The following is a 25,377-nucleotide window of genomic DNA, read 5'->3' as shown; positions in this document are numbered from 1 at the left end:
TGCAATCAACAACCTTTAAAAGGATTTGCTTCTGCAATAGGCACCAGCAATGTAACTTATTTATGTATTTATTTTCCTGTATATTTTATCATATTTATTATTTTTTTCACATTGAGGAGAAATCTGTTTGGGGAAGAGTGAAAGAAGAGTATGTAAGGGTGAATGGAAACATTACTCTCTAGGTCTAGGATATTGGGTATGCTTGATGTTTGAGTTACTTATAAAAATAATAAAGGCAGGATAAATATAACATTTATATAGTTCCTTTTGGGGTTTCCCTACTGTCCCTATTAAAAATGAACTGTAGTAGTGTTGATCTGTGATCATATCAAATTGAGTACAATCCTCAACATATTACCACAGTTGGGATCAGAATTTTCATTGTTTAGCAAAGTGGTGGTGAAATGAATTGTGCTCGATTCTGTAACTGATTTTTGCCACAGTTAAGTGAATTATACAGTCATTAAGCAAATCCATCTCCCCATTGACTCTGCTAGTAAATGACTGGGAAGTCATAAATGATTCTATTTCCTTGACATGCTCCAACTGTCATAGATGCAATGCAAGTGCTCCAATTTTGATCACGACTGTAAGGATGCTGCAAGTTATTTTTTTTTAATGCTTTTGTAGCTTCAATTGCTAAATTAACAGTTGTAAATCAAGGATTATCCATACCACAGAAATTACATTCAGCTCTACTGTGGTTGAGACATTTCAACCTTGCCTATACTTGTTTGAATTAAGTGTTACCAGAGTGGTATCCTTTAATGCATTTAATTTTGCAAGCATTTTACTTCAACAAAGTTCTCATTGCAGTGAGATATTCAAAAGAAATTTGCAAATAACTGGGGCTATACTGTTTCATAATTAGCATTTTCTAAATTAGTCTAATATAATTGCCAAAGTCTATTGAGATGCCAGATAGCCAAAATGCTATTTTGCATTACAGGCCAGATTTTGTAATCTAACAAACAAAAGCCACAGAAATTACAGTCATCAAACACCAGATTTATAAAAGGGTCACTCAGCATGTTGCTATTATGTTCCGTTGCGTAGTTCATGCCGTGTTATGGCCACTAGAAGATACAATAAAAACTTAATTGTAGTTTATGGTAATCTGCGAAGTCGTTAGAAATATACAGGGAAAAAAAATCACACAGGATCGATTGCCGCTTTGTTTTCATGTAATGCCAAGGAAGAACAATTTAAGTTAATGTAGAATCCGTACGATATACGGATATAAAATATAGATTAATAACAATGCAGCTTTTTATGAATTTGCTGGTTCCTGAAGGAGTTGCACTTCAATTCTCATCACCCCCCCCCAAAACCAGATCGTGAATGTCCCGATAACCCCACTATCTTTTTTAAAAGCGGGATAAACTCTCTTAATTTATTTAAAATAAATAAATAAATAATTTCTCCGCCCATTTCGCTAGATTAGGCTCTATTCTGTTGTTTTAGTGCAGAGGTCTTCAAACTTGGCAGCTTTAAAACTTGTGGACTTCAACTCCCAGAATTCTCCAGCCAGCTATGCTATTAGCTATGCTGGCTGGAGAATTCTGGGAGTTGAAGTCCACAAGTCTTAAAGCTGCCAAGTTTGGGGACCCCTATAATTTAGTGGCACCGGTAGCCGGAACCAGTAAAAAGAAAGACTGACAGAGCAGAGGAAAAACAACAACAAACGGGCGGAAGAAGCCTCTGTCTCAAGTGCAACGCAGCCCAGCAGCCTCAGGCCCCGTTTCCTTCCTAGTAGGACCTCCAGCAGCAGAGCCGAGGAGGAGGAGGCGGTGCCTTTTCCGGAGCTGCGTGCGCATCCCTCCGCGCTTGCAGCGTCATCCTGAGGGGCCGGTTTGAATAAGACCCCGAGGGAGGGAGGGAGGCAGGGAGGAAGGAAGGAAGGAAAGAAGGTGCCGCGCTGCTATAGCTCCGTCTCGGGTCTTGAGCTCGCTCGTTTCCCCTTGCTTGCTTAGCCCGCCAGCCATGCCGCTTTTCACAGGTGAGTCTGGCCAGCCGCCTCTCGCGAATGCGGGATTCATCCCCGCCTTTCCGCCTCCCGAGGGCCTAGCTCGGCTTCCCCCCACTCAGGCCTCCGAAGCTCGACGGCTCTTTGCGCTCTCCTGCCCTTCGCTGAGGCAGGCGGCGGTGGGGAAGGAACGAGTCCGCCCGACCGGATCCCTCCTCCTGAGCAGGGCTTTGCCGGAGGAAGGCCGGGAGTAAGACGGCGTGCTTTGGTGCCGCCCTGTCAAGGGAAGATTTGCCTTGATAGTGAAAGGTGGAAAACATCGACGAGAAGCAAACACGGCAGCCCGAGGCGTGGTTGGTTAGTTGTGTGTGTGTGTGTGTGTGTGTGTGTGTGTGTGTAAGGGCTCCCCCTGCAATCGTAACATCGCCCAGGCCTTGATTTTTTTCCCTGGCTGATTTTGAAGAAGTGCAGTCCTCCGTCATATTAGAGCCCGGATTTTCCTTTGGAGAAAACCTGCAAAACTTGAACAGAGTAATTTCTGTTTGTTTTTTTCCCCCATGCTTACAGTTCATTTGAAGATTAGCAAGGGTCGTATATATTTAACAAAATAGGGAATTTGATCTGATGCAAGTCATACAGCAGTGAAAAAACCTTTAAGTACTTCTGTCATTCAGCTGCCTCAGGGACTTGAGCTCTTGTGGTTCTCATATATTTGTGTTTTTGTCTTGTAAAAGGTAAAGATGAATTTCTGTAATAAAAATAGCGATGATGCGGTCATTGGGACCTAATGCATTTGTTAATTCTCAAACTACAGGTAGTCCTCAACTTACAGCCATTTGTTTAGTGACCATTTGAAGTTACAGTGGCATTGATAAAAATGACTTATGACCATTATTCACACCTAGGACCATTGCAGCTTCCCCATGGTCATGTGATCAAAATTCAGATCGGCTTGGTAGCTGATTCATATTTATGATGATTGCAGTGTCCCAGGTTCATGTGATCAACTTTTGAGACCTTTTGACAAAAATCAACGGTGAAGCTTGATTCACTTAACATAGTACTCACTTAACAACTCTAGAGATTCACTTAACAACTGTGGCAAGAAAGGTCGTAAAATGGGGTAAACTCACTTAACAGCTGTCTTGTTTAGCAACAAATTCTGGGCTCAATTGTGGTTGTAAATTGAGGACTACCTGTACTTGTAGATTCCAATGCTCTAATTTGTTTTACCAAGTAGTATGTTACCAGACATAATAAACCACATAGTCTCCCAGAGAAGGAAGAGTGTAAAGTGAGGGAAGGTTTGTTTAGGGAATTAATATTGCGTATGCCGTGCAATGAATTCTACCTATAATAGTGTTGGCAAACCTTTTCGTTACCGGAAACTGGAAGAGCAGCTGCCTGGTGCACATGCACGTGCCGGGAAGATGATCTTCTGGGTTTTGGTGCACGCATGCGTACCGGCCACCTGGTCTTCCAGTTTCTGGCATGCATAAAAGCACAAAGACCAGCTGGCCGGTGCGCATGCGTGTGCCGGAAATTGGAAGATCATCTTCCTGGGACGTGCATGTGCACCGGGTGGCTGCTCTTCTGGCTCCCGCGTGTGTGAAGACCAGCTGGTTGGCGTGCCGGAAACTGGAAGAGCAACAGGCAACGGCTCGTGGGCCCAGAGAGATGGCTCTGCATGCCACTTCCGACAGAACTGTGTCAGATGAGAATCATAAAAGAAAGAAAAAGGGAATTGTATTCAATCCATGTTATTTCAACTCCTGTAATGTAGGAATAGCATATGATGCATGCTTCCTTAGAAATTGGTGTTATCAGTTTTAACAATATGTTGTATGAATGTAAACTTGGTATTTCAGTAAAGACTCCTCTTGTTGTTACAAGTTGCAAAATATTCATGTCTGTTGATAATGTAGCCAGTCAGGAGTATAGCCAAAACTGAGGTATAATTTTTAGGAAAGGCATTCTTAATATAAGTTTGTATGACTTTATTGTTTATAATTTATATGTCTAATCATTGCTGCCCAATCAGGAGTTCTGTATAACATGTCTAATTTTTAGTATTAATTTTATTAGTAGTGTTGGTGTTGTACCTCAAATCCTTGTTTTTCAGTTAATGTAAAATGGGGCAAAGAAAAATTCGATGGAGTGGAGCTGAATACAGATGAGCCTCCAATGGTATTCAAAGCACAGCTTTTTGCTTTGACTGGAGTTCAGCCTGACAGACAGAAAGTGATGGTGAAAGGTGGAACTTTAAAGGTAGAGTTGGATAATATTTTATCACAACTTACTATTGTATGTTTTACACATTTAATGTATCGAGGCAATAATGAACATACCAGCATACATTTATATTCTGATAGAATTTATGAATTAAATATAATATCAAATTATTTTTGTACATTTTCTGAGGAATTTTTGGCCCTTGCTATGAGATCTAAAGCTACCTTTGGTGATTTCCTCTTTAGCTGTTGGTGTATTTGTTGAATCTGTTGAGTCATCTTACTATTATTGGGAAACCTTTACGTTTATTTTCTTTCTTTCAAATAGGATGATGATTGGGGTAATATCAAAATAAAAAGTGTAAGTATTACATGGTCGCATTAGATATTTATAATGGCTTGGATGTTTTCTATGCATAACAGCTTTACAGAGCAGGGTTTACCTCTTCTCTGGCCTTAATTGTGAATGATTCAAAGTATGATGGGATTGGGAATGGAGAACAGTAGAAGGAGGATTCAATTGGCAGAGAGTGTCTCACTTTTTAAATTCTAAGTCTACAGTTACAAAGAGTTAAATACTGCTTTTAGTACTGTGATATATCTACATGTATCTAACATCTTTTTGGAGACAGTCGAAATTAAAAGTGAGAACCCAAAAGTGATTGCTGATATTATTTGATTTTTGTACTAGGGGAAATACTAGGAAAAAAAGGAGTAAGTTTTCAGCAAGTTAAGGGTATAGTAAATATTTTGGTTCCTTAAGGAACAGAAGGGTACATATTAATACTTTGCACTGTTTTTCAAAAGGTAATAAAATAATCATAATTTAAATTTGTATGTGCCACAACTGCTTTTGAACTTTATTTTAAAACTAACTTCTTGAAGACTCATGTATCTGATTATATTTAATTTTTTTTAGAGTATCTGCTGATAAAACTTCTTGCACCTTTTCAATAGGGGATGACCTTATTAATGATGGGCTCTGCTGATGCACTTCCTGAAGAACCAGTAGCCCGGCCTGTCTTTGTTGAAGATATGACAGAAGAACAGTTAGCCTCAGCAGTAAGCCTATATTCTCATTATGTTCACAGTTTTGAATGCTGAGAAATGCATGACCTCAAATTTAATGCGAAGTAATATATTATACAGTCAGGTCCAGAAATATTGGGACATCGACACAATTCTAACATCTTTGGCTCTATACACCACCACAATGGAGTTGGAATGAAACAAACACAATGTGCTTTAACTGCAGACTGTCAGCTTTAATTTGAGGGTATGTACATCCAACTCAGGTGAACGGTGTAGGACTTACAGCAGTTTGCATATGTGCCTCTCACTTGTTAAGGGACCAAAGGTAATGGGACAGAATAATAATCATAAATCAGACTTTCCCTTCTTAATACTTGGTTGCAAATCCTTTGCAGTCAATCACAGCCTGAAGTCTGGAACGCATAGACATCACCAGACGCTGGGTTTCATCCCTGGTGATGCTCTGCCAGGCCTCTACTGCAACTGTCTTCAGTTCCTGCTTGTTCTTGGGGCATTTTCCCTTCAGTTTTGTCTTCAGCAAGTGAAATGCATGCTCAATGGGATTCAGGTCAGGTGATTGACTTGGCCATTGCATAACATTCCACTTCTGTCCCTTCAAAAACTCTTTGGTTGCTTTTGCAGTATGCTTTGGGTCATTGTCCATCTGCACTGTGAAGCGCCGTCCAAAGAGTTCTGCAGCATTTGGCTGAATGTGAGCAGATAATATTGCCCAAAACACTTCAGAATTCATCCTGCTGCTTTTGTCAGCAGTCACATCATCAATAAATACAAGAGAACCAGTTCCATTGGCAGCCATACATGCCCACGCCATGACACTACCACCACCATGCTTCACTGATGAGGTGGTATGCTTAGGATCATGAGCAGTTCCTTTCCTTCTCCATACTCTTCTCTTCCCGTCACTCTGGTCCAAGTTGATCTTGGTCTCATCTGTCCGTAGGATCTTGTTCCAGAACTGTGAAGGCTTTGTTAGATGTTGTTTGGCAAACTCTAGTCTGGCCTTCCTGTTTTTGAGGCTCACCAATGGTTTACATCTTGTGGTGAACCCTCTGTATTCACTCTGGTGAAGTCTTCTCTTGATTGTTGACTTTGACACACATACACCTACCTCCTGGAGAGTGTTCTTGATCTGGCCAACTGTTGTGAAGGGTGTTTTCTTCACCAGGGAAAGAATTTTTCGGTCATCCACCCCACTTGTTTTCCGTGGTCTCCCGGGTCTTTTGGTGTTGCTGAGCTCACCAGTGCGTTCCTTCTTTTTGAGAATGTTTCAAACAGTTGTTTTGGCCACGCCTAATGTTCTTGCTATCTCTCTGATGGGTTTGTTTTGTTTCTTCAGCCTAATGATGGCTTGCTTCACTGATAGTGACAGCTCTTTGGATCTCATCGTGAGAGTTGACAGCAACAGATTCCAAATGCAAATAGCACACTTGAAATGAACTCTGGGCCTTTTATCTGCACATTGTAATTGGGGTAATGAGGGAATATCACACACCTGGCCATAGAACAGCTGAGAAGCCAATTGTCCCATTACCTTTGGTCCTTTAACAAGTGGGAGGCACATATGCAAACTGCTGTAAGTCCTACACCGTTCACCTGAATTGGATGTACATACCCTCAAATTAAAGCTGACAGTCTGTAGATAAAGCACATTGTGTTTGTTTCATTCCAACTCCATTGTGATGGTGTATAGAGCCAAAGATGTTAGAATTGTGTCGATGTCCTAATATTTCTGGACCTGACTGTATATAATAGAGATCCACTTTGGGGTAGTTGTTCAAGCATCAGGCCAGAACTGTGAGATCCTGAATTCTAGTCTCATCTGAGCATAAAGCCAGTTGGGTGACTTGGGTCAGTCACTTTCTCTCAGTTCTAAGAAAAAGCAATGGCAAATCACTTCTCAGAAACCTTGCCAAGAAAACTACAGGCAGTCTATGAGAATAAGACATGACTGGGGGGTGGGGAATCTATATTATAAACATACTTAGCTTTGAAACCAGAAACGGGGGTCTTAAATTGAAAAACATTGTTTTTCTCAAAGAGTGCCTGTCTTTGCTTTTTTTGAGTGAACTGAATTGCTTTGAAAGGTGATGGTTGCTCTGTATTTAAATCATTGCCATTTGGTGAATGTAAGTAAGCCCTTGTATTAGTAATTCTTCTGATTTGTACTAAATAGCTTATCTTATGCAAAAACTAGCTTTTCAAAGGAAGTATGATTTTGTCAAGTAAAAATTATAAGAAAGTAATTCTTATGGCACTTTTGGAAAAAAAAGAGTATTCTCTATATAGCTCCTACTCAGCAGAAAGCAGCTGCAACTAGAAATCCCTTCCCAATCTCCAATTGATGTGCCAGTTGTACATTTTCCTGGATAGGAAGGCCTTACAGCCACTCATATCCTGGTTACTTCACAGCTTATTACTGCATCGCTCTCCAGCAATGAGGGTAGTCATGATCATGTTTCTGTATATCTATCTGACTCCCCTGCTTTGTGAACTGCATCAGTTGCCAGTTTCCTTTCAGGTGAGATTCAAGATGCTAGGTGTTATAAAGCCCTACATAGCATTGAGCCTGGTTACTCGTGGACCACTTACCTTCCATAGTATCTGCCTTATTGATTCTATCCAATGAGGTTTGCACACTCTGGGTTTCTTTGATTACTGTAAATGTTGCTATTTGTTAGGATTTCAAAATGCTCTTTCTCTGTGCTCCATTGGGGTTGGCTCTCACTCTTTAGCAGGGCCAAGCTTTTTGCCCAGGTTTTTGGCTAGGGTAGTTAAAGCCTTCTGAGTTATATATGTTTTTTTCTTTGTTTTGCTAACTTTTTGATCTAGTTTTTATTGTTTTTACTGTTATGTGGTTTTATTATTTTTCTATCTTTTTGTGAACTGCCCAGTCATTGGGAGGTGTACCCACACACACATCCCATTTGTCCAGTAATTTTAATACTATTTGAAATATAACAATTTAAAATTACTAAACAAAAGAATAGCTGGCTAACCAAACATTAAAATTCTGAAAGAATAAAGTATTATTTTCCTTTTTCAAAAGGGGATTAATATAGGTGGACAGTGAACAGCAGTTTATTTCTGGAAAACATGATCTATCAAATATTTCTGGATAGTCTTCAAAGTGTGTTGGAGTCACTGTCATCCAAATTAAATAAAATAATAGTCCAAATGAGATGCAACTAAGGACAGATATCATTGTGGCCAAATGCAGCATTTTTGGAACTGATACAAAATACCTTGTTCAGTAAAGAGATTTCATGCTCAAAAACATTTCTAAAAATACAATCTTTAATATAAAGCAAACATTTTTAATATTTCTGTGACAGATGGAATTACCGTGTGGCTTAACAAATCTTGGGAATACTTGTTATATGAATGCTACAGTTCAGTGTATTCGCTCTGTGCCAGAATTGAAAGAAGCTCTTAAGAGGTAGGTATCATAACTACAAATAAAATGTTAATTTTTTCATTTCTTAAAATATGAAGTAGTATGAATTGTAGCTAGTATTTTTAATAGGAAAGGGAAGCTAGAATAAGTTTAAGTAATAAAATTCATTTTTAATTTTAGATTTCAAATGAAAACTCAAATTGTTGTGGTAGAACTGTAATAGGAATCTAATATGTATTGAACTCTATTCTTCAAGTGGAATTGAGAGTTCTGTATTTAGAAAAATGCTTCCAGTTCCTATACTATTTATTTCATAAAGTTTTAACATCTTATTTTGATTGAGTTGATCAGTTTCAAGAAATATTGATACCAGCTCGTTAATTTTAAATGTACCATTGCTGTACTATACTGGAAAGTGAAGATACTAAAGCATTGGGAAAATTAACCTAGCATATCCTTAAAATTGTTTTTTCATGCTTAATGTTTCTGTTTATTAAGTTTATATGCTGCCCATCGCATTCTACCAAGCATCTCTGGGCACAACTATGGTTAACATAGCATCTTTGAAATATAGGAATATCAAGGATTATATATGTAAAAGAGAGGTTTAGAGGTGTTCTCACTTTAAAACATTTTAGATGGGTGAAGAGTTTGGTTAAGCAACCTTTTATGGAATAAATTATCGTGGTTTGTATTCAAAAATGCTTCTAAAGAAGCAGAGCATGTTTTTGCTCACACAGTTGGCCTCCCCAGTTCCTACCTTTTCTGTCCTTATATTGCTTTCCCATACATATTTAGGTTGTTTCAGAGGATTCCCTGATCTTTAGGGGCAGCATTTTAGGAGCTACAGTGGGCTGCAATGGAAAAGGGTAAAAAAGGAAACCCTCTTTTTTGAATGGAATGTAGATGTAAGCTACTGACTCTTTGTTTCATGTTTCATGTATATTTACAAATTATTTGAATCCCATCTTTATTATTTTTACAAGTAAATCAAGGTGGCGAGCATATCCAGCACACCTTTGTCTTTCTATTTTGCCCATAACAACCCTGTGAGGTGGGTTAGGCTGAGAGAGAGTGACTGACCCAAGGTCACCCAGCCAACTTTATTGGCTAAGGAGGGACTAGAACTCAGAGTCTCCTGCTTTCTAGCCTTAACCCCTAGACCAGTGGTTCTCAACCTTCCTAATGCTGCGACCCTTTAATACAGTTCCTCATGTTGTGGTGACCCCCAACCATAAAATTATTCCTAAAACCATTGAAAATATGTGTTTTCCGATGGTCTGAGGCGACCCCTGTGAAAGGGTCATTCGACCCCCAAAGGGGTCCCGACCCACAGGTTGAGAACCACTGCCCTAGACCAAAGTGGCTCTAACATAATATACTGGTAAATTGCTGGGAGGCAGAGGCGAAAGGGTAGTGGCCGATGGGTGGGTGGGGCTTCGGCAACATTTGCTGTATAAGACGCACAGACACTTCCACCCACTTTTTTTGGGTGGGGAATGTGACTTATACACCAAAAAATATAGTATATATATCCTGTTTCCCCCAAAATAAGACATCCCCTGATAATAAGCCCAATCGGGCTTTTGAGCGCATGGCAATAAGGCCAAGTGCTTATTTCAGGGTTCAAAAAAATATAAGACAGGATGTTATTTTCGGGGAAACACAGTAATAAAATATACCTAATAGAAACAGTTGAATTTGTTAACCAACAGTAAAAATGGTTTAAAGCTAAATTTTAAGAAACTATCAGTAGAATTAAGAGTTGTATTAGAGATACTGGAGAAGGCAGTAAAATAAGATATACTAGTGGGAAAATGGGTAAGGAATTTTCTCCTCCTTTCAAAATAGTAGATCTTTTTCTTTAAAAATCTAGTATTGGGACAATCTAATTAAATAGTTGATCAGAATTATATTGAAACACACTTCTTCAAAATATATGGTAAATATGGAATGTGTATAAGATGTAAAGATGGTATCATTTTGATATCTATAATTAGAATTTAGATTTAATTATAAAGGGAGGACAAGGCAGTCAGTAGATACTAGTACAGGTGGCCATATATTTCCTTTAGTAAAGAAGACAAGATTTATTTCAGTTGCTGGAATATCATATGGAATATGATACCACTATTACAGCCATCTCCACCTCATGAGCTTTCTATGATATATTGTTGACCACTGTAGGAATAGAATAGAAGTATAGGCAGAGATGGTTTTGGTCTGATCCATACAACTAGTCTTATTTAATGCGTACAAAGTAGTGAGAAGCACACAAGGCTTATTAGGTGCAACCAAATTTCAAGTCACATATTCCTTCTTTTAGAGGTAGTCCTTGACTTATGACCACAATTTCGTCCAACATTTTGAGACAGTTAAGTTAGTTTTGCCCCATTTTATGACCTTTTCTGCCACAGTTGTTAAATGAATCACTGCAGTTAGGTTAGTAATATGGTTGTAAAGTGAATCTGGCTTCCCTATTGACTGCTTGTCATAAAGATGATCACATGACCCTGGTATACTGCAACTGGCATAAATATGAACCAGTTGCCAAGTGTCCAAATGTTGATCATATGACCATGGGGATGGTGCAACGGTCATAAGTGTGAAAAATGAAAGGTGTTATAAATTACCTTTTTCAGTGCTGTTGTAACTTTGGTGCGCTAAACAAAAAGTTGTAAGTTGAGGACTACCTGTACTTTGTGATAATAAATGAATAAGTGAACTATTAAAATAATCCTAACTAAATTGTTGAATATGTCATTCCTTATATGAAGGCATGATCTACAGTTAATGCAAAAAATTAGGCATACTTGGTCAATTATATCTTTCAGTGAAACCTTAAAACAACTAAAACTAATATAATCTCTACATGTTTCAAAGTTAATATACCTTCCTCCAAATTTGAATATGCACTTTCTATTTATGTGCTGCTAAAGTGCACATTCAGTTATGATGGTAACCAGCCTATTTAAGGCTTCCAAACTGTAAGAATTCCAAATCTTCTTGGGAGTCACAACTTAACAACTTTCTTGGTTGTGGTCAAAATCTCACAGATGAATCTCAGTTTCCAGATAAAAGCCATTTTAACTTTATTTCTATATTGTGTTGAATCTAAGACCAAACTAACTATATGTTTTAAACATTTTTAGGTATGCTGGTGCCTTAAGAGCTTCAGGGGAAATGGCTTCTGCTCAGTATATTACTGCAGGTTTGTATTTCAAGAGCAAAGCAGTGTTTTCTGATATTTAGCTACCTCAGATAAAGTGGCCAGTATGTTGCTCAGAAGATACTTTGTTTTTTTCCTAGCACAATTTAAAGTATTTGATAGATTTTGAGTTTTAGTTACCACCTTTTGAATTGTAGCCAAATATTGATCACTGTTAAAAAAAAATTTCCTTTTGAAATTTGCAGCTTTTTAAAATCCAGAAATACTTGGAACACTGGAAAATGAGTGCTGCTTGTTTACTTTATTGCCCTTGACCAGGATATTATGATTTATGCCATTTCATTTAAGAAAAAACAAATCAGGAACAGTCAACTATTGAATATGCTGTTATCAGATTTTGGGACGGTATGTTCATTGGCTACTCTGTAGAATTGTTTGTTTCTCCTTATTTGGCACTGCTCTAGCTAGATCTCTTGAATGGATGCAGAATATTTGATTAGTTGGTTTGTTAGGTTAAATTTTGCCCAATATGTTTGTTCATTCTTTCAGTGTAATGTTAACAAAAATGTGCAGGGAAACATTGTTTTATCTGTTAAGTTATTGAAATTTTGCTACATTACTGTGCAACATTCAGCACAGCCTTAAAGATTCAGAAGTCAGTTGCATGTACAGAACTTATTAGATGATGGGCTGAATGTAATTGCTAATGGGAATATACATAAATTTGTTTTATATATAGCATGTTGTGGCCTTATGCTAGATTGAAGAAGAACTAAGTCAGATATGTGATTATAATTAACTTTCTATATTAGTTTTACAGTACATGTAGTTCTCTACTTACGACCGGTCACTGAGCAACTAGTTGAAGTTACAGCAAACCTTGAAAACAGACTTATGTTCTGAATTCAAAATGCTGATGTCTCTTCCCCACCCACCCCTGGAAATCATGTGATCATATTTTGGTCACTTGGCAATCTAGCAATGTGTTTGCTTTATGACTGCCGTGTTCACTTGACCACTGCAAAAAAGATTGTCAAATTGGGCAGGGTCATGTGATGACCTGCTGTATAACCATCACAACTGATGACCACAATTGCAAGCTCAATTATAGTCATAAAGTGTGACTATGTGTACATGGTCATTAGCCTATTAATTGCATTTTGTTCCACTAGAGTCTCACTTTGAAAGTAGATTGACATGACTTACTTTTGTAATATACAGTTGAAGATGCACCTATTATATGCTGTTGTGGCTTAGTCTTAAATGATTTACATAAAGTAAATGTCAAAGATAAGCAGCAACTGTTCAAATTTGCAATGATACAGAATAAGAAGGATTTATACTGATCCTTGGAGTTCTGGTCATTGCAACATCCCTGCTGTCATATGATCATGATTTCCGATGTTCCTTGCCGGCTTTCCATGAGGAAAGTCAGTGGGAAAGCCAGCAGGAATTTGGAAGTTGCAATCACTGGAGGTCCATTCTTAGTGGCTTAATGGTCCTCACTTAACGACAACAACCAGGACTGCTGCAATTAACATTGCTAAGCGACATGGTCATGTGACATACTTTTATGACTGCATTGATTAACAACAGCAGTTTCTGTCTCAATAGCTGCACTCATCTGTATAAAACTTCTCCATGCAACAATATAGATTGTTTCCCTTGCATGATATAATCAATTGTACAGTATTTTTTAAATAGACTGATAATGCATTTATATATTTAAATAGCCTTTTGCTACAAAATATAATTGTATTATGCATTAGATAAAGAATTTGCATTTGAGGACATTTCTATGAAATTTATTGTTTTTTATTCTATTTTTAAGCTTTAAGAGATTTATTTGATTCTATGGACAAAACTTCCTCCAGTATCCCTCCCATCATTCTTCTCCAGTTTTTACATATGGCCTTTCCTCAGTTTGCAGAGAAAGGAGATCAAGGCCAATATCTTCAACAGGTAGATACTTTTTAATTTCTTTTTTGTAGGCTGCATATTTTATATAAAAATGTATCTCTTGTTTTACCATTTCCATGTGCAGCTAGGACTAGAAGCTGTTAAGGAATCATAAAATTATAGCTATTAATTACCTTATCAGCTTCTAGTCCTAGCTGCTAAAGAAAACATTTTAGAATAAACAAAGTAAGAAAGTGTTTCTCATTTGTTGTTTATATGCACCTGTATACACACACATGTGTTCGTGTTTTTATATGATGTGCATATGATACATGCTCAACATATATTTTTGTTAGATTTCCATGATCTAATTTTATCTTTATCTTATTCCTTAGGATGCCAATGAATGCTGGGTACAGATGATGCGAGTACTGCAGCAAAAGTTAGAAGGTATAGAAGAAGATGCAGTAATGGAAGTAAGTCTTTACTGGAAATAACTGAGACTAACTTTGGGCTGCAGCTGAGTTTTTATAGTCAATAATGTTAGCAATATGTAACAGCAATAAAAGTATAATTTGATTGCAGGTAAATTGTTGAAAGTGCCTAAATCAGAAGTTAATCTTTTTATCCCATGGACCTTTTTGAGAATCTGAAACCTGTGGATCTCTTCTCTGAAAAAATATATTTAAATTCATAAAAGAAAATCGCATCCAGTCGTAACAACCCTTGACGTAACAACCACAACAACTTATTAGGGTCAATAGTTAGTATGCAGTGAGTTGAAATATATATGGATAATATCAGATTATTCAGGGTATGGGAAAACAAGATTGTGAAAAATTCCAAAGGGATCTCTTTAAATTGGGTTAATAGTTAGTCAGATTACGAATCTGGTTCAGTATAAATATAAAATTCCATACTGGGCCAAAATAAATTCCATACACTAAAAGATTTGAATGTTTGGGACTTTTTCTTAGAAAAAAGATGACCAAGTAAGGAGGTAAGCAAGATATGTGAAAACCTGCTTGCCATGACAAGAATGGATAGGGAAAAGTTTTTCTTCTTAAAATGCTAGGACTGTGAGTCATCCATGTGGCAAAAAGATTAAGAAGAGGTAAAAAATGCTTATTAATAAAGCATATAATTAATCTGCAATTAATTGGTTAACATGATCCAGACATGGTTGCTTGCTTAAAAGGAAATGGAAAAACTCAGAGGACAGGCCTGTCAGGCAGAATTAGTTTTAAAGATTCAGTATTAGATCCAGGTTAGCATTTGTATGCTTACCAATATAAGCTGCATGGAAACAGCAGGGGAAGAGACATATGGCCATCTCCAGTTTGTTAGAAGTGAAACTTTCTGGTTGGCCATTGTGAGAAACAAAATGCCAGATTAGTTGAGTCGTGGTCTGGTCTAACAAGCTGATCTTTCATTATCTTCTAACGAGTTGCTGATAGGTGCTGCATAGGTCTCTGAAGCAACTTTGGAAATCCAAAATACTGGTTTTATATTGTGCAAGCTACTAGTTTGAACTAAAGCTGGTTGGAATATCTATCCAAACGACTTTTTCTAACCAGTTTTGGATTTAGAATGCTTGACGTAGAATTGAACAAGATGTATGTTTCCCAGGTTTTGTTCAAAGTAACCCATTCATATTTTTTCTCTTTGACTACCTTTAGGTCTCTATCTTGTTTTTAAAGTATAATAGACAGATTTGTAAGAGTAAATTATAAACAGTTTGTATTGTTGCTTACATATTTGTTTACTTTTACAGACTGAGACTTCAGTTTCAGAAACGGCAGCAACGGCACCTCCTAAAAAGAAAAGCTTAATTGACCAGTTTTTCAGTATTGAGTTTGAAACTATGTATCCTAAACATTCTGGAATAACAAAGAATGCTCATGATAATGGAATTAGTATATGTAGGATTTGTTTTATACATTTTACTTACTAAAGAGATAATCCTCCGTACGAGTGTATTCTGTAATTGGTAGTTAAGTACGTCTATAAATTATATTTAAAGTTATTTTTAAAGAAAGGTTTATGCCAGTTTATAAAAAAATTCAATACTTATCTAAAAAACTGATTAGTGTCATTAAATAATAGGTGCTGATATAAGAACTGTTGTTTTGTTGCAGCAATTTAAGCTTTCTGAAAACAAGATAACTTTTTGCAAATCATTAAGTTCAATGCTTAGTGGTAGTTCAGTACTTTTCATATTTGGTCCTTAATATTTTGTGAAGCATGAAATGCACAGAAGCAGAAGAGGAGGAAGTCACAAAAGGAAGAGAGAATCAACTCCAGCTTAGTTGTTTTATCAATCAGGAAGTTAAATATCTGTTCACGGGTCTTAAATTGGTGAGTTACTCTGGCATCTTTATTCAAGCAGTTTTTGCAGCATTGTATTTAAGGGGGTTTATCTTGGTCCACAAAGAGTTTTCAAGAAGAAAGAGATTTGATCATGAAATTTAAGATTGTTGGACTTTTCTGATATTTCATTTTCTAAGACATTATGTAACAGTGAACATTCATTTAACATATATTTCTTTCATTTTTTGAAAACATGAAGTGTTAAAATAAGAATTAAAAATTGAAACGTGGAATAGTGTTCTAAATATACTTTCCAATTTCCAGTTGTATGTTTCATATATTTTAGAGAAGTAATTAATATACAGTCTCTTCCAAGACAAAAATGTGCTTTAGAATGTGTTTTCAACTCCTTGAATCAAGGTTGTCCTGAAATTGCATTGCTGCTGTGAAAGCAGCTACATAATCCTGGGGAAAAAATAGCACCTGTAAGGACTTCTACACAGCTGCTTTTAAATCCAAACTGTTGCCCCGTGCCATATTCATTTTGTAGTATAGGGAAGAGGAAGATAAAACCTTGCTTCCCCAAATGTTGCTAGACTTACTCTCATTATCCTGGATGATGTGGTCATATTGACTGGAGCTATTGAATTTTGAATCCAACATCCAAATTGTCCATCCCTGCTAAATTACTTCTCCTCCCGTCAACTCCCTCCATGTATTTCCTCGTGGAAATACATGTGATAGTTGGCAGCAAAAAGTAATCAAAATTCCACTAGATTAATGCAAGTTGCATAAAAAGCTTTTTGGGTCTATGCTATTGTGTATTCCTTCCCTCATTGCTTGAAAAATGCTTTCAGATTTCAATAAATCTTGGGCATGGTTTTTTATTCTTATTACATTTATCATTTAAAGTGGTGCACAGAATTTTAAAAAGGACATATGAAATGTCATGCTTAATTTTGCACATCTTCTAATCTTTGTTATCTTCTTCAATATATTTCTCTTATAGCGTCTTCAAGAAGAAATAACTAAATTATCACCAACATTGCAAAGGAATGCCCTTTATTTAAAAACGGTGAGCATACCATTGTAATATCCCTTTATAGTAATTGAACTCTACTTATGATCTGCCATTTTAAGAGTTGGTTATATACAAGTGAAGCAACATTTAAAATCCCTGAAATAAAAATAGATGGATTTTTGTTATGACATAGAGATTGTCATATGGCTTCCTTATTCAAACTTCTTTGTCGTAATCAGTTGGCTACCTAGAATCACTTCATGATTGTAGTGGGGCCGTATTTATATTGATAAATATGTACATATGTAGCAAGTAATGTTTTGTAAATAAAATATATCTCCACAATATATAGATATATTCAGGGGATAGAAAGAGAGTAGTATAACACAAACAGAGATAACTTGCATTGTTTATGCCATTTGGTTTGAAAACCTGTGCACCCCCTGATATTTGTTTTGTCTTTACGGTAAACATTTTTTCATGCATTTATGGCTCCTACTTTAAATTGCTGTAGCTTTTCATGTCCACTGATTCTAGTGAATGTTTTTCTTTTAGTCCAAGATAAGTCGCTTGCCTGCATACCTTACTATTCAAATGGTTCGGTTTTTTTACAAAGAGAAAGAATCTGTGAATGCCAAAGTTCTCAAAGTAAGTACATTTGATGCTAAGTTTTGCACCTGATCTATGTAGTATAAATGCTCTATTTTATACATTTAACAATCAAGGTTTAACTGAGTAAAATGTATTTGAATAAGATAAATTGTATAAGTTATGATATGGCCAATTCTCTGTTCATAAAATATATGTTTGAATGTAGGGGGGGAAAAGCAATAAAACTTTATTTAAAAAAGCAACAATCAAGATTTGATATTCAGCTGCAGCATAATTTAAATTAAAATATGCTGATTTCTTTATCCTATGAATGGAAATGAAAACAGAATCAGTCCAATTGCATTATATGCATTCATGGTGCTTTTGCTAAAGCATTCTAAAGATGCGTTAGCTTTAGAATAAAGTGCATAGGACACTGGAAAATATTACATAATCTGAGTTTTTCTTTTTTTAAATTTCCTATTTATGGCTATGTAAAAGTAAGCATAGAGCTCATGTTTTACAGTTTAAGCGTCTATATAAGTGGGAGTTGAGAAATTCCTGAGAGATAGTGCTAATAGTACAATTCTGAACTAGATGAATTCATGGTCAGATATGAAATGGAGCAGTTTTCCTTATTCCTGAGGCATTTAAAATATTAAATATTGAGCCTTAGTGTACATACTTCGTTGAAAATCTTAGATTATTGCCAGTATTATTTTAAACTGAGTGGAATTAAGATCTAAGACAGCTGATTTGCTTCGTATGATGATTTACATGATCATGAAACTCTTTTAAATTGCTATAGGATGTTAAATTTCCACTTATGTTGGATGTATATGAACTATGTACGCCAGGCCTTCAAGAAAAGATGGTCTCATATCGATCAAAATTCAAAGACCTGGAAGACAAAAAAGTAAACCAGCAACCAAATAATGTAAGTAACCCATTAACTTTGATTAATCTTTAAATTTCATTTAACAATATATGCGTTTTCTTTACAGGTAGACCTTAAGTCAGGTCCAGTATTATGAAGCTTAAACTTATAACCAAACATCATTAAGACTGCTAATAATCATGTTTTTAATAATATTTGTAGTAAAAAGACTGAAATGGAATGTAAAGAATTATTGAATTGTATCTTTTTAAAGAGTCCATGGTCTAATAAATTATTGCATCTGCATTTTCATTTGTAAATTTTCTAAAGTTCACTGGATATAATTATTATTTTTAAGTTAATGTTAATTGTTAAGAGAAGAACAATTAGATATATGTACTCTAGTAATGTCTTTGATGTTATTTTTTAATCTGGAAATTTGGAAGTCTATTTGGGTTGCAGCCTTTTTCGGCAGGGCAAAACAGGCCCTTTATATTTTGGCCTTTTGTGAAGAAATTCCATGGGGATGATGGTGAAAGCTATTCTTGCCAGACCAAACTGTGCAGCCAGCATCACCCTCAGAGTTGAGGTGGGAATCCCTTCAACAGATATTATAGTTTGGAGGCTGATGATCTGTTATTGACTAAAGGATTCAGTTCCTCCACTCTGGCCTATTATCCCTTGTATTGGCAGAGGACATTTTCCTATTTGGAGGGATGCTTTACAGTCCAAGCTAGCATGTTACTAATCCTCAGCTGTATTGCTTCAAACTCTGGGTTCTGAAAAAGCCAGTCATGTGCTTTTTTTAAAAGATAGTTGATAGGTAGAATCAACTGGGGAACAATAAAATACTACATAACAGCAAAACCTGAATTTCAAGGGGACCTTGAGTATTGGCTAGATATTTACCATCTCTCATTTTCCATAAGATAAAAGAGAACTTCTTTCAGGCATAGCACGTCTTAGTGCTCCTACTGGGCAGACATTCCAAAATCCCCTTATCTGAATGAGATTACTTTTATGGTGCAAAACTTAAACCTTTGTCCATGTACCTCTGTATTGTAATTTCTATAGGAACATGAATAATTCTCCTACTTTGCTTCTTCTGCAGCATTGTCCAGAGTAAACACATATTTCATATAAAGTTCTTACTTTCTGATATATTAATGGTTGTGTTATCAACTATCAAATACTGCATCCCTAATTTTTATGTTTTCATGGTTTTTATTGGATCATTATTATAAGAATAAAATATATATGAAAAACCTGTGCCACACAGAAAGAAAACTTGATTTTCTTTTCTTGTGATCCCCTTTCTCTTGGTATTCCACATTTTCTGATCCATATATGGTAGCACTTAAAGTAACAGAGCAGCCACCACCACTACCTGAGCCTTAAACCTTCAGCTTTTCATTTTACGAATCATTTCCGAATAATATATTAGAAGTCTTAGAATTTTGCTTATTTTTAATGCTATATTTATTAGTTATAAAATTAACTCAAACCAACTTCTTCTGTTTTATTTTCAAGTCTAGTAAAGGTGATGGCTCACAGAAGGAGATTAAGTATGAACCATTTTCCTTTTCTGAGGGTAAGTAGAAAGACATTTAAAAACAGTAGATATTTTTACTCTGCTTTATCTTAAAAATTGAAAGCAGATATATTATTTAGGAATACCAATTAGTGAATATCTGAAACTATGATTGAAATCAGTATGAAGATAAATTATATGCTATAGTACTTTGAATAGTACATTGTTACAGCTAATAAAAGACAGCTAAATCTAAAGGAATAAGCTACTGGCTATAGAACACAGAAGTTAGCAAATTAGGTATAATTTTCATGTTAAGTAAACCAGAAGACTCAGTAGCTGAAGAAGAAAAAATGAGTTGTCTACAATGTACACTGAAAGGATTGTAACAGCCACTATGTAGGGCAGACAGGCAGAAAAGTAACAGCACTTCCATGAACACAAACTAGTGGACAGTCAGAAGATACTATGAAAATTGCTTAATTTCACAACAGATGGTCAGATTCAATCAACATTTTAACTGAGAAGCTATGAACATCCTTGATCAAGCTAAATTAAAAAAAAAACACTAGGGAATTCCTGGAAGCTTGACACACTGACAAAGCAGTCATAAGTAAACACTCAGAGGTAAACCACATTTACATACCATTTAAAAGAGACCATAAAAAAACCAAGAAGCGAACAAAAAAACTACAATAAATCCCTCTCCAGCAACCAACACTCAGATAAGCAGGGATTAACACTTGACAAACAAACAAGCAAAAGAGGATACCCTAATTTAAAGGACTACCAAGGTTAAAAAAGCCCCACCAAAACTCTATATAAATAGGAACAAATCCCATCCTAAGAGCATTGATGCTGTCAGGTAATGAAACATCTGCAAGAAAACAACCAAATTCAAGAAAACACCAAGGACCCTACAGTTCATTCCTGAGCTACATATATATTCTTCTATTGATTAAGAGACTACAAGTCGTAATTTTTCATGTTTAGTATAGAAATAATGCATTATTGTAATTCAGCAAGCTTTTAACTTCAAATTAATTTTGAATCTCAAAAATGGCTAATATAAAATGGATTAAAATAAATGTAATGCTTCTATTTTATAAAAATTCAGTGTTGAATAAAATTATTACATTTATTTTAATCTACCTTGAAATGTTTGTGTCTTAAATGTTTCATATTTAATCTGTAGTCAGCTGCAGGTGGTGGATCTGAAGAAAAAATGATAAAAGTAGCAATGCTAGTATTTTGTCAATTCTGTTCTATGCAGTTGTACAACTTTTAACACCAAGCACTCTGATTAACTCTGTACCTATAGGGGTGATACCTATAAATATCTATTATGAATTTATTTCAATGGCTTCTCTCACCTCTAGTGTCTGATTACACTGAAATACATGGAAGCAGGCCATTCACTGATTGTTTGCTATTTAATTTGTTGGAGATAATGAATGTTTTGGAAGCAATGATCTCCTTAAGCAGTGAGACTTTGGGACTGCTTAGAGTTTAAAAAAATTAAAAGCATCCAGCAATCTTTTGAAAACCAAATGCACAGATATGGTATAGGTGGTACCTGGTTTAGTAGTAGTAGTAATTGAGAGAGTGATTTTGGAGTCCTAGTGGACAATCACCTAAACAGGAGCCAGCAGTGTGCTGCAGCTGCCAGTCCTAGGCTGCATTAACAGAGAGATAGAATTAAAATCATATGAAGTATTAGTACCACTTTTAAAAGCTTTAGTAAGACCATACCTGGAATGCTGCATCCAGTTTTGGTCACCACATTACAAAAAAGATGTTTGGAAAAAGTGCAAAGAAGAGCAACTCAGATAATTAACCTGGAGATACAAACATATGAAGAATGGTTGCAAGAATTGGATATGGCCATTCTGGAGAAAAGAAGGACTAGGGGTGCTTGAGCAGGGGGTTGGATTAGAAATCCTCCAAGGTCCCTTCCAGCTCTATTCTGATTAATTGATAGAATCAAGATCACATGAAGGGCTGATAGCACTTTGTAATGCCTTGATAAGACCAAACTTGGAATACTGCATCAAGTTTTGGTCGCCACAATGTAAAAAAGATGTTGAGACTCTAGAAAGAGTGCAGAGAAGAATAAGATGAAGATGATTAAGAAGATGATTAGGTGACTGAAAGCTAAAATAGATAAAGAATTGGGTATGCTGGAATTGAGTATGTCTAGTGTAATGAAAAGAAGGACTAGGAATGACATCATAGCAGAGTTCCAGTATCTAAGGGGTCACCACAAAGAGAAGTCAACCAATTCTCCAAAGCACCTGAAGGCAGGAGACGCAGCAACGGATGGAAACTAATCAAGGAGAGAAGCAGCCTAGAACTAAGGAGAAATTTCTTGACAGAACAATTAATTGGTGGAACAACTTGCCTCCAGATGTTGTGAATACTTTCAACACGAAGTTTTTAAGAAGAGATTGGACAACCATTTGTTTGAAATGGTATAGGGCTTCCTGTCTGAACAGGGGAGAGGGTTGGACTAGAAGACCTCTGAGATCCCTTCCAACTGTTATTCTGTATTCTGAAATGGGGATTGGAACATGCAAAGTTGAGAATACATTTTATTGATGGATAGAAATCATTGTCCCAAATGTATTTTGTGGGATTAATCTGCTTCCCATGTTCTGATTCTGAAGGTGAGAGCTTCAAAATAAACAAATAGGCTGAGACTGATTCCGGGCTTTATTATTTACTATTAATTAATTATTTGGATTAAATTATGATTTATTGTACTTGTTTCTTAACTTGTGTTCGCCGCCCTGAGTCCTTTGGGAGAATGGCGGCATATAAATACATGTAATAAATAAATAAATAAATAAAATAAATGGATAACAATATGTAAAGTATTTACTATTATATCACATTGTACCATCTTCTTTGCCTTCTCAGATATTGGTTCCAATAATTGTGGTTATTATGAGCTACAGGCAGTGCTAACTCATCAAGGACGATCTAGTTCTTCTGGACACTATGTATCTTGGGTTAAAAGAAAACAAGGTATTGTAGCAATTTTAGAAAATAGCCAAGTGATAGGATAAATTACTTGGCAGCCTTCCTTGAAAAATTAATTCTGCACTGTTGATTATTTTATCCTGCCTTTTTAATATATAAATCAAGGTGGAGACATATCTAAGACTTCCCCCTTCAATTTCTCCACAACTTTTTAAGTGGATTGGGTTGTGAGAGAATAACATGCCAAGGGTCACCCAACAGGCTTTCATGCCCAAGCCACTTCGCAGCTTTCATGCCCACTAGAACTCAGAGTCTCCTTCTTTCTAGGCCAGCACCTTCATTACTACACCACACTGGCTCTCACATTAATGTCATTTAAAGTGTTACTGACTATGGTTTTTTTTCTCCCACAGATGAATGGATTAAATTTGATGATGACAAAGTCAGCATTGTTACCCCTGAAGATATTTTGAGGTTATCGGGCGGTGGAGACTGGCATATAGCTTATGTTCTACTTTATGGGCCACGCAGAATTGAAGTAGTGGAAGATGAATCTGAACAGTAGACTTCCTATATACATCTGTAAGGTGTGAAATAAATGTCTTAATTCCAGACTCACAGAAACTGCAAAATTGGATCACTAAAATACTGCCATTTGGTGCAAAAAGACAGCAAAACATGTTTAAAACTAAAGCCAATAGCAAACAGCCACTTACTAGGGGTAGGTTGATAACATTTGAAAATAATTTTAATACTGTATTGCAAAAGTTGATATTTAAAACAATGTTAACTATTAATGAAATTAAGTGAGCCTCCTGCTCGTCTAATTTTTTAGGAAGATATTTATTGCACACCTATTCATACCTTTGTTAACTCCTGCATGGTTTCTACCAGTTCAGTAGCTGTCCATCCTTTTTATTGTGTCAGAAAGATAAAACTCAATTGTTGCCTCAACATGTAACTCAGTGCTGCTGCTCATAGCCTGTGGAAATATGGCTACAATCACGTATTTGTCCAGCCTGATGTGCCAACTCAGTCTGCTCTGTTGCTGGCATTTTTGACTCCAAATAAAAAGTGATCAGTAATGATGGTGCTTCTTACATAAATATGGTTGGCATTTGTGTTCTATCTAAAACTTGTGTCTGTCTCCTTCCATTCAGGTACCATACTTTCAAATGCATGGTGATCTGGCAATCAAAGAGTTGAGAGTTACAGGAATTAGCATCTGACTATTGGACATTAAAATTTTGCCATCTAGGCAGGGTACTGAAGTTGGCCAATAATGATAAGTGATTATCTAGAGGAAGATACAGAAATCTTAAAATATAAAACAAACCAATATTTTAAAAAGTGTTACATTGAAAATGCCTATTGAATATGAAGGAATAGAACTTAAAAGATTTCAGTTGCATTAAGCATATCTTTGCTTAATGATATGAACTGGAGCTAATTTATATTAAATAAACCAAATAAATGCAAATTTTAGTAAGTTTGAAAAGATAATCCTGTTAAAAACTTCCCTTTCTGTACAGCAAATTAAATAGTTATATTTTTCTTAAAGCAGATGTAGTCTGTTGAGCTGTTCTAGGTAAAAGGTTTGAAAACATACCCCTTAAATTCATAGTTCCAATCTTGCTCTGTTCCTATGGGAAATTTTCACGAATGTGTAATCTGATTCCGTTTTGTTCCACTGTTTTGCTCAGAAGAAAGACAGGGAGTAAAAGAAAGCATTACAACTGAGCTGAAACCTCTACAAATAAACCTGTTTATAAGTAATGTTATCAGCATACCTGCGTTGTATGCTGATAACATTGAGAAATTACAACTGAACACAAATAAATTAGAAAGTTGTAAAGTTTGGTGTATCAGCTAAACTGTTTTCATCCAGATATAAAGAGAGAATCTGCAATTTCCAGCTGAACCTTTAAATAATTGTCTTTTTGTAGAATTTCCATAAGCACTTACTAAATGATGTTTATAAATTGAGCCAATGAAGGAAAGTCACTGAAATGAATGGTCCTTGCTAAAGATGGCTACAAACAAAAAGGCTGTGCCCAGAAACTGAAGATACTGATTTATATACTGCTCAAAAAAATAAAAGGAACACAAGCAGAAGACATCCGAGATCTGAATGAATGGAATAGTCTTATTAAATACTTTGTTCTTTACATACAGTAGTTTATACACTGCTCAAACAACTAAAGGGAACACAAAACTACTGTATGTAACGAACAAAGTATTTAATAAGGCTATTTCATTCATTCAGATCTCGGATGTCTTCTGCTTGTGTTCCTTTTATTTTTTTGAGTAGTGTATATTAAATCTCAAAAAACAAACAAACAACAACCCTACC

The 25,377-nt window shown here is 36.0% G+C and overlaps 1 protein-coding gene across 1 annotated transcript; it reads left to right on the top strand.

Annotated features, from left to right (window-relative positions):
• Positions 1-1,676: 1,676 nt before the first annotated feature.
• USP14 (ubiquitin specific peptidase 14) lies at positions 1,677-24,130 on the top strand. The gene is made up of 16 exons (XM_034429563.3): positions 1,677-1,999; positions 4,089-4,234; positions 4,526-4,558; positions 5,155-5,259; positions 8,583-8,686; positions 11,797-11,855; positions 13,645-13,775; positions 14,108-14,188; positions 15,487-15,578; positions 15,956-16,070; positions 17,032-17,097; positions 17,599-17,691; positions 18,443-18,571; positions 20,042-20,102; positions 22,962-23,069; positions 23,438-24,130. Exons 1-16 carry the CDS (start codon positions 1,984-1,986, stop codon positions 23,587-23,589), a joined length of 1,491 nt encoding a protein of 496 aa, XP_034285454.1. The 5' UTR covers positions 1,677-1,983; the 3' UTR covers positions 23,590-24,130.
• The last annotated feature ends 1,247 nt before the right edge of the window (positions 24,131-25,377 follow it).

The sequence above is a fragment of the Pantherophis guttatus genome, chromosome 3, assembly GCF_059756535.1.
Source record: "Pantherophis guttatus breed Tessera chromosome 3, ASM5975653v1, whole genome shotgun sequence".
Lineage (NCBI taxonomy): Eukaryota > Metazoa > Chordata > Lepidosauria > Squamata > Colubridae > Pantherophis > Pantherophis guttatus.
This window is presented reverse-complemented; position numbering and strand designations above follow the sequence as displayed.

Excerpts from the sequence above, each read along its gene's own strand:
- USP14 (XM_034429563.3), top strand. Across the intron at positions 8,687-11,796 it reads TTGAAAGAAGCTCTTAAGAG|GTATGCTGGTGCCTTAAGAG; the intron begins GTAGGTATCATA and ends AAACATTTTTAG. Across the intron at positions 17,098-17,598 it reads ATGCCCTTTATTTAAAAACG|TCCAAGATAAGTCGCTTGCC; the intron begins GTGAGCATACCA and ends TTTTTCTTTTAG.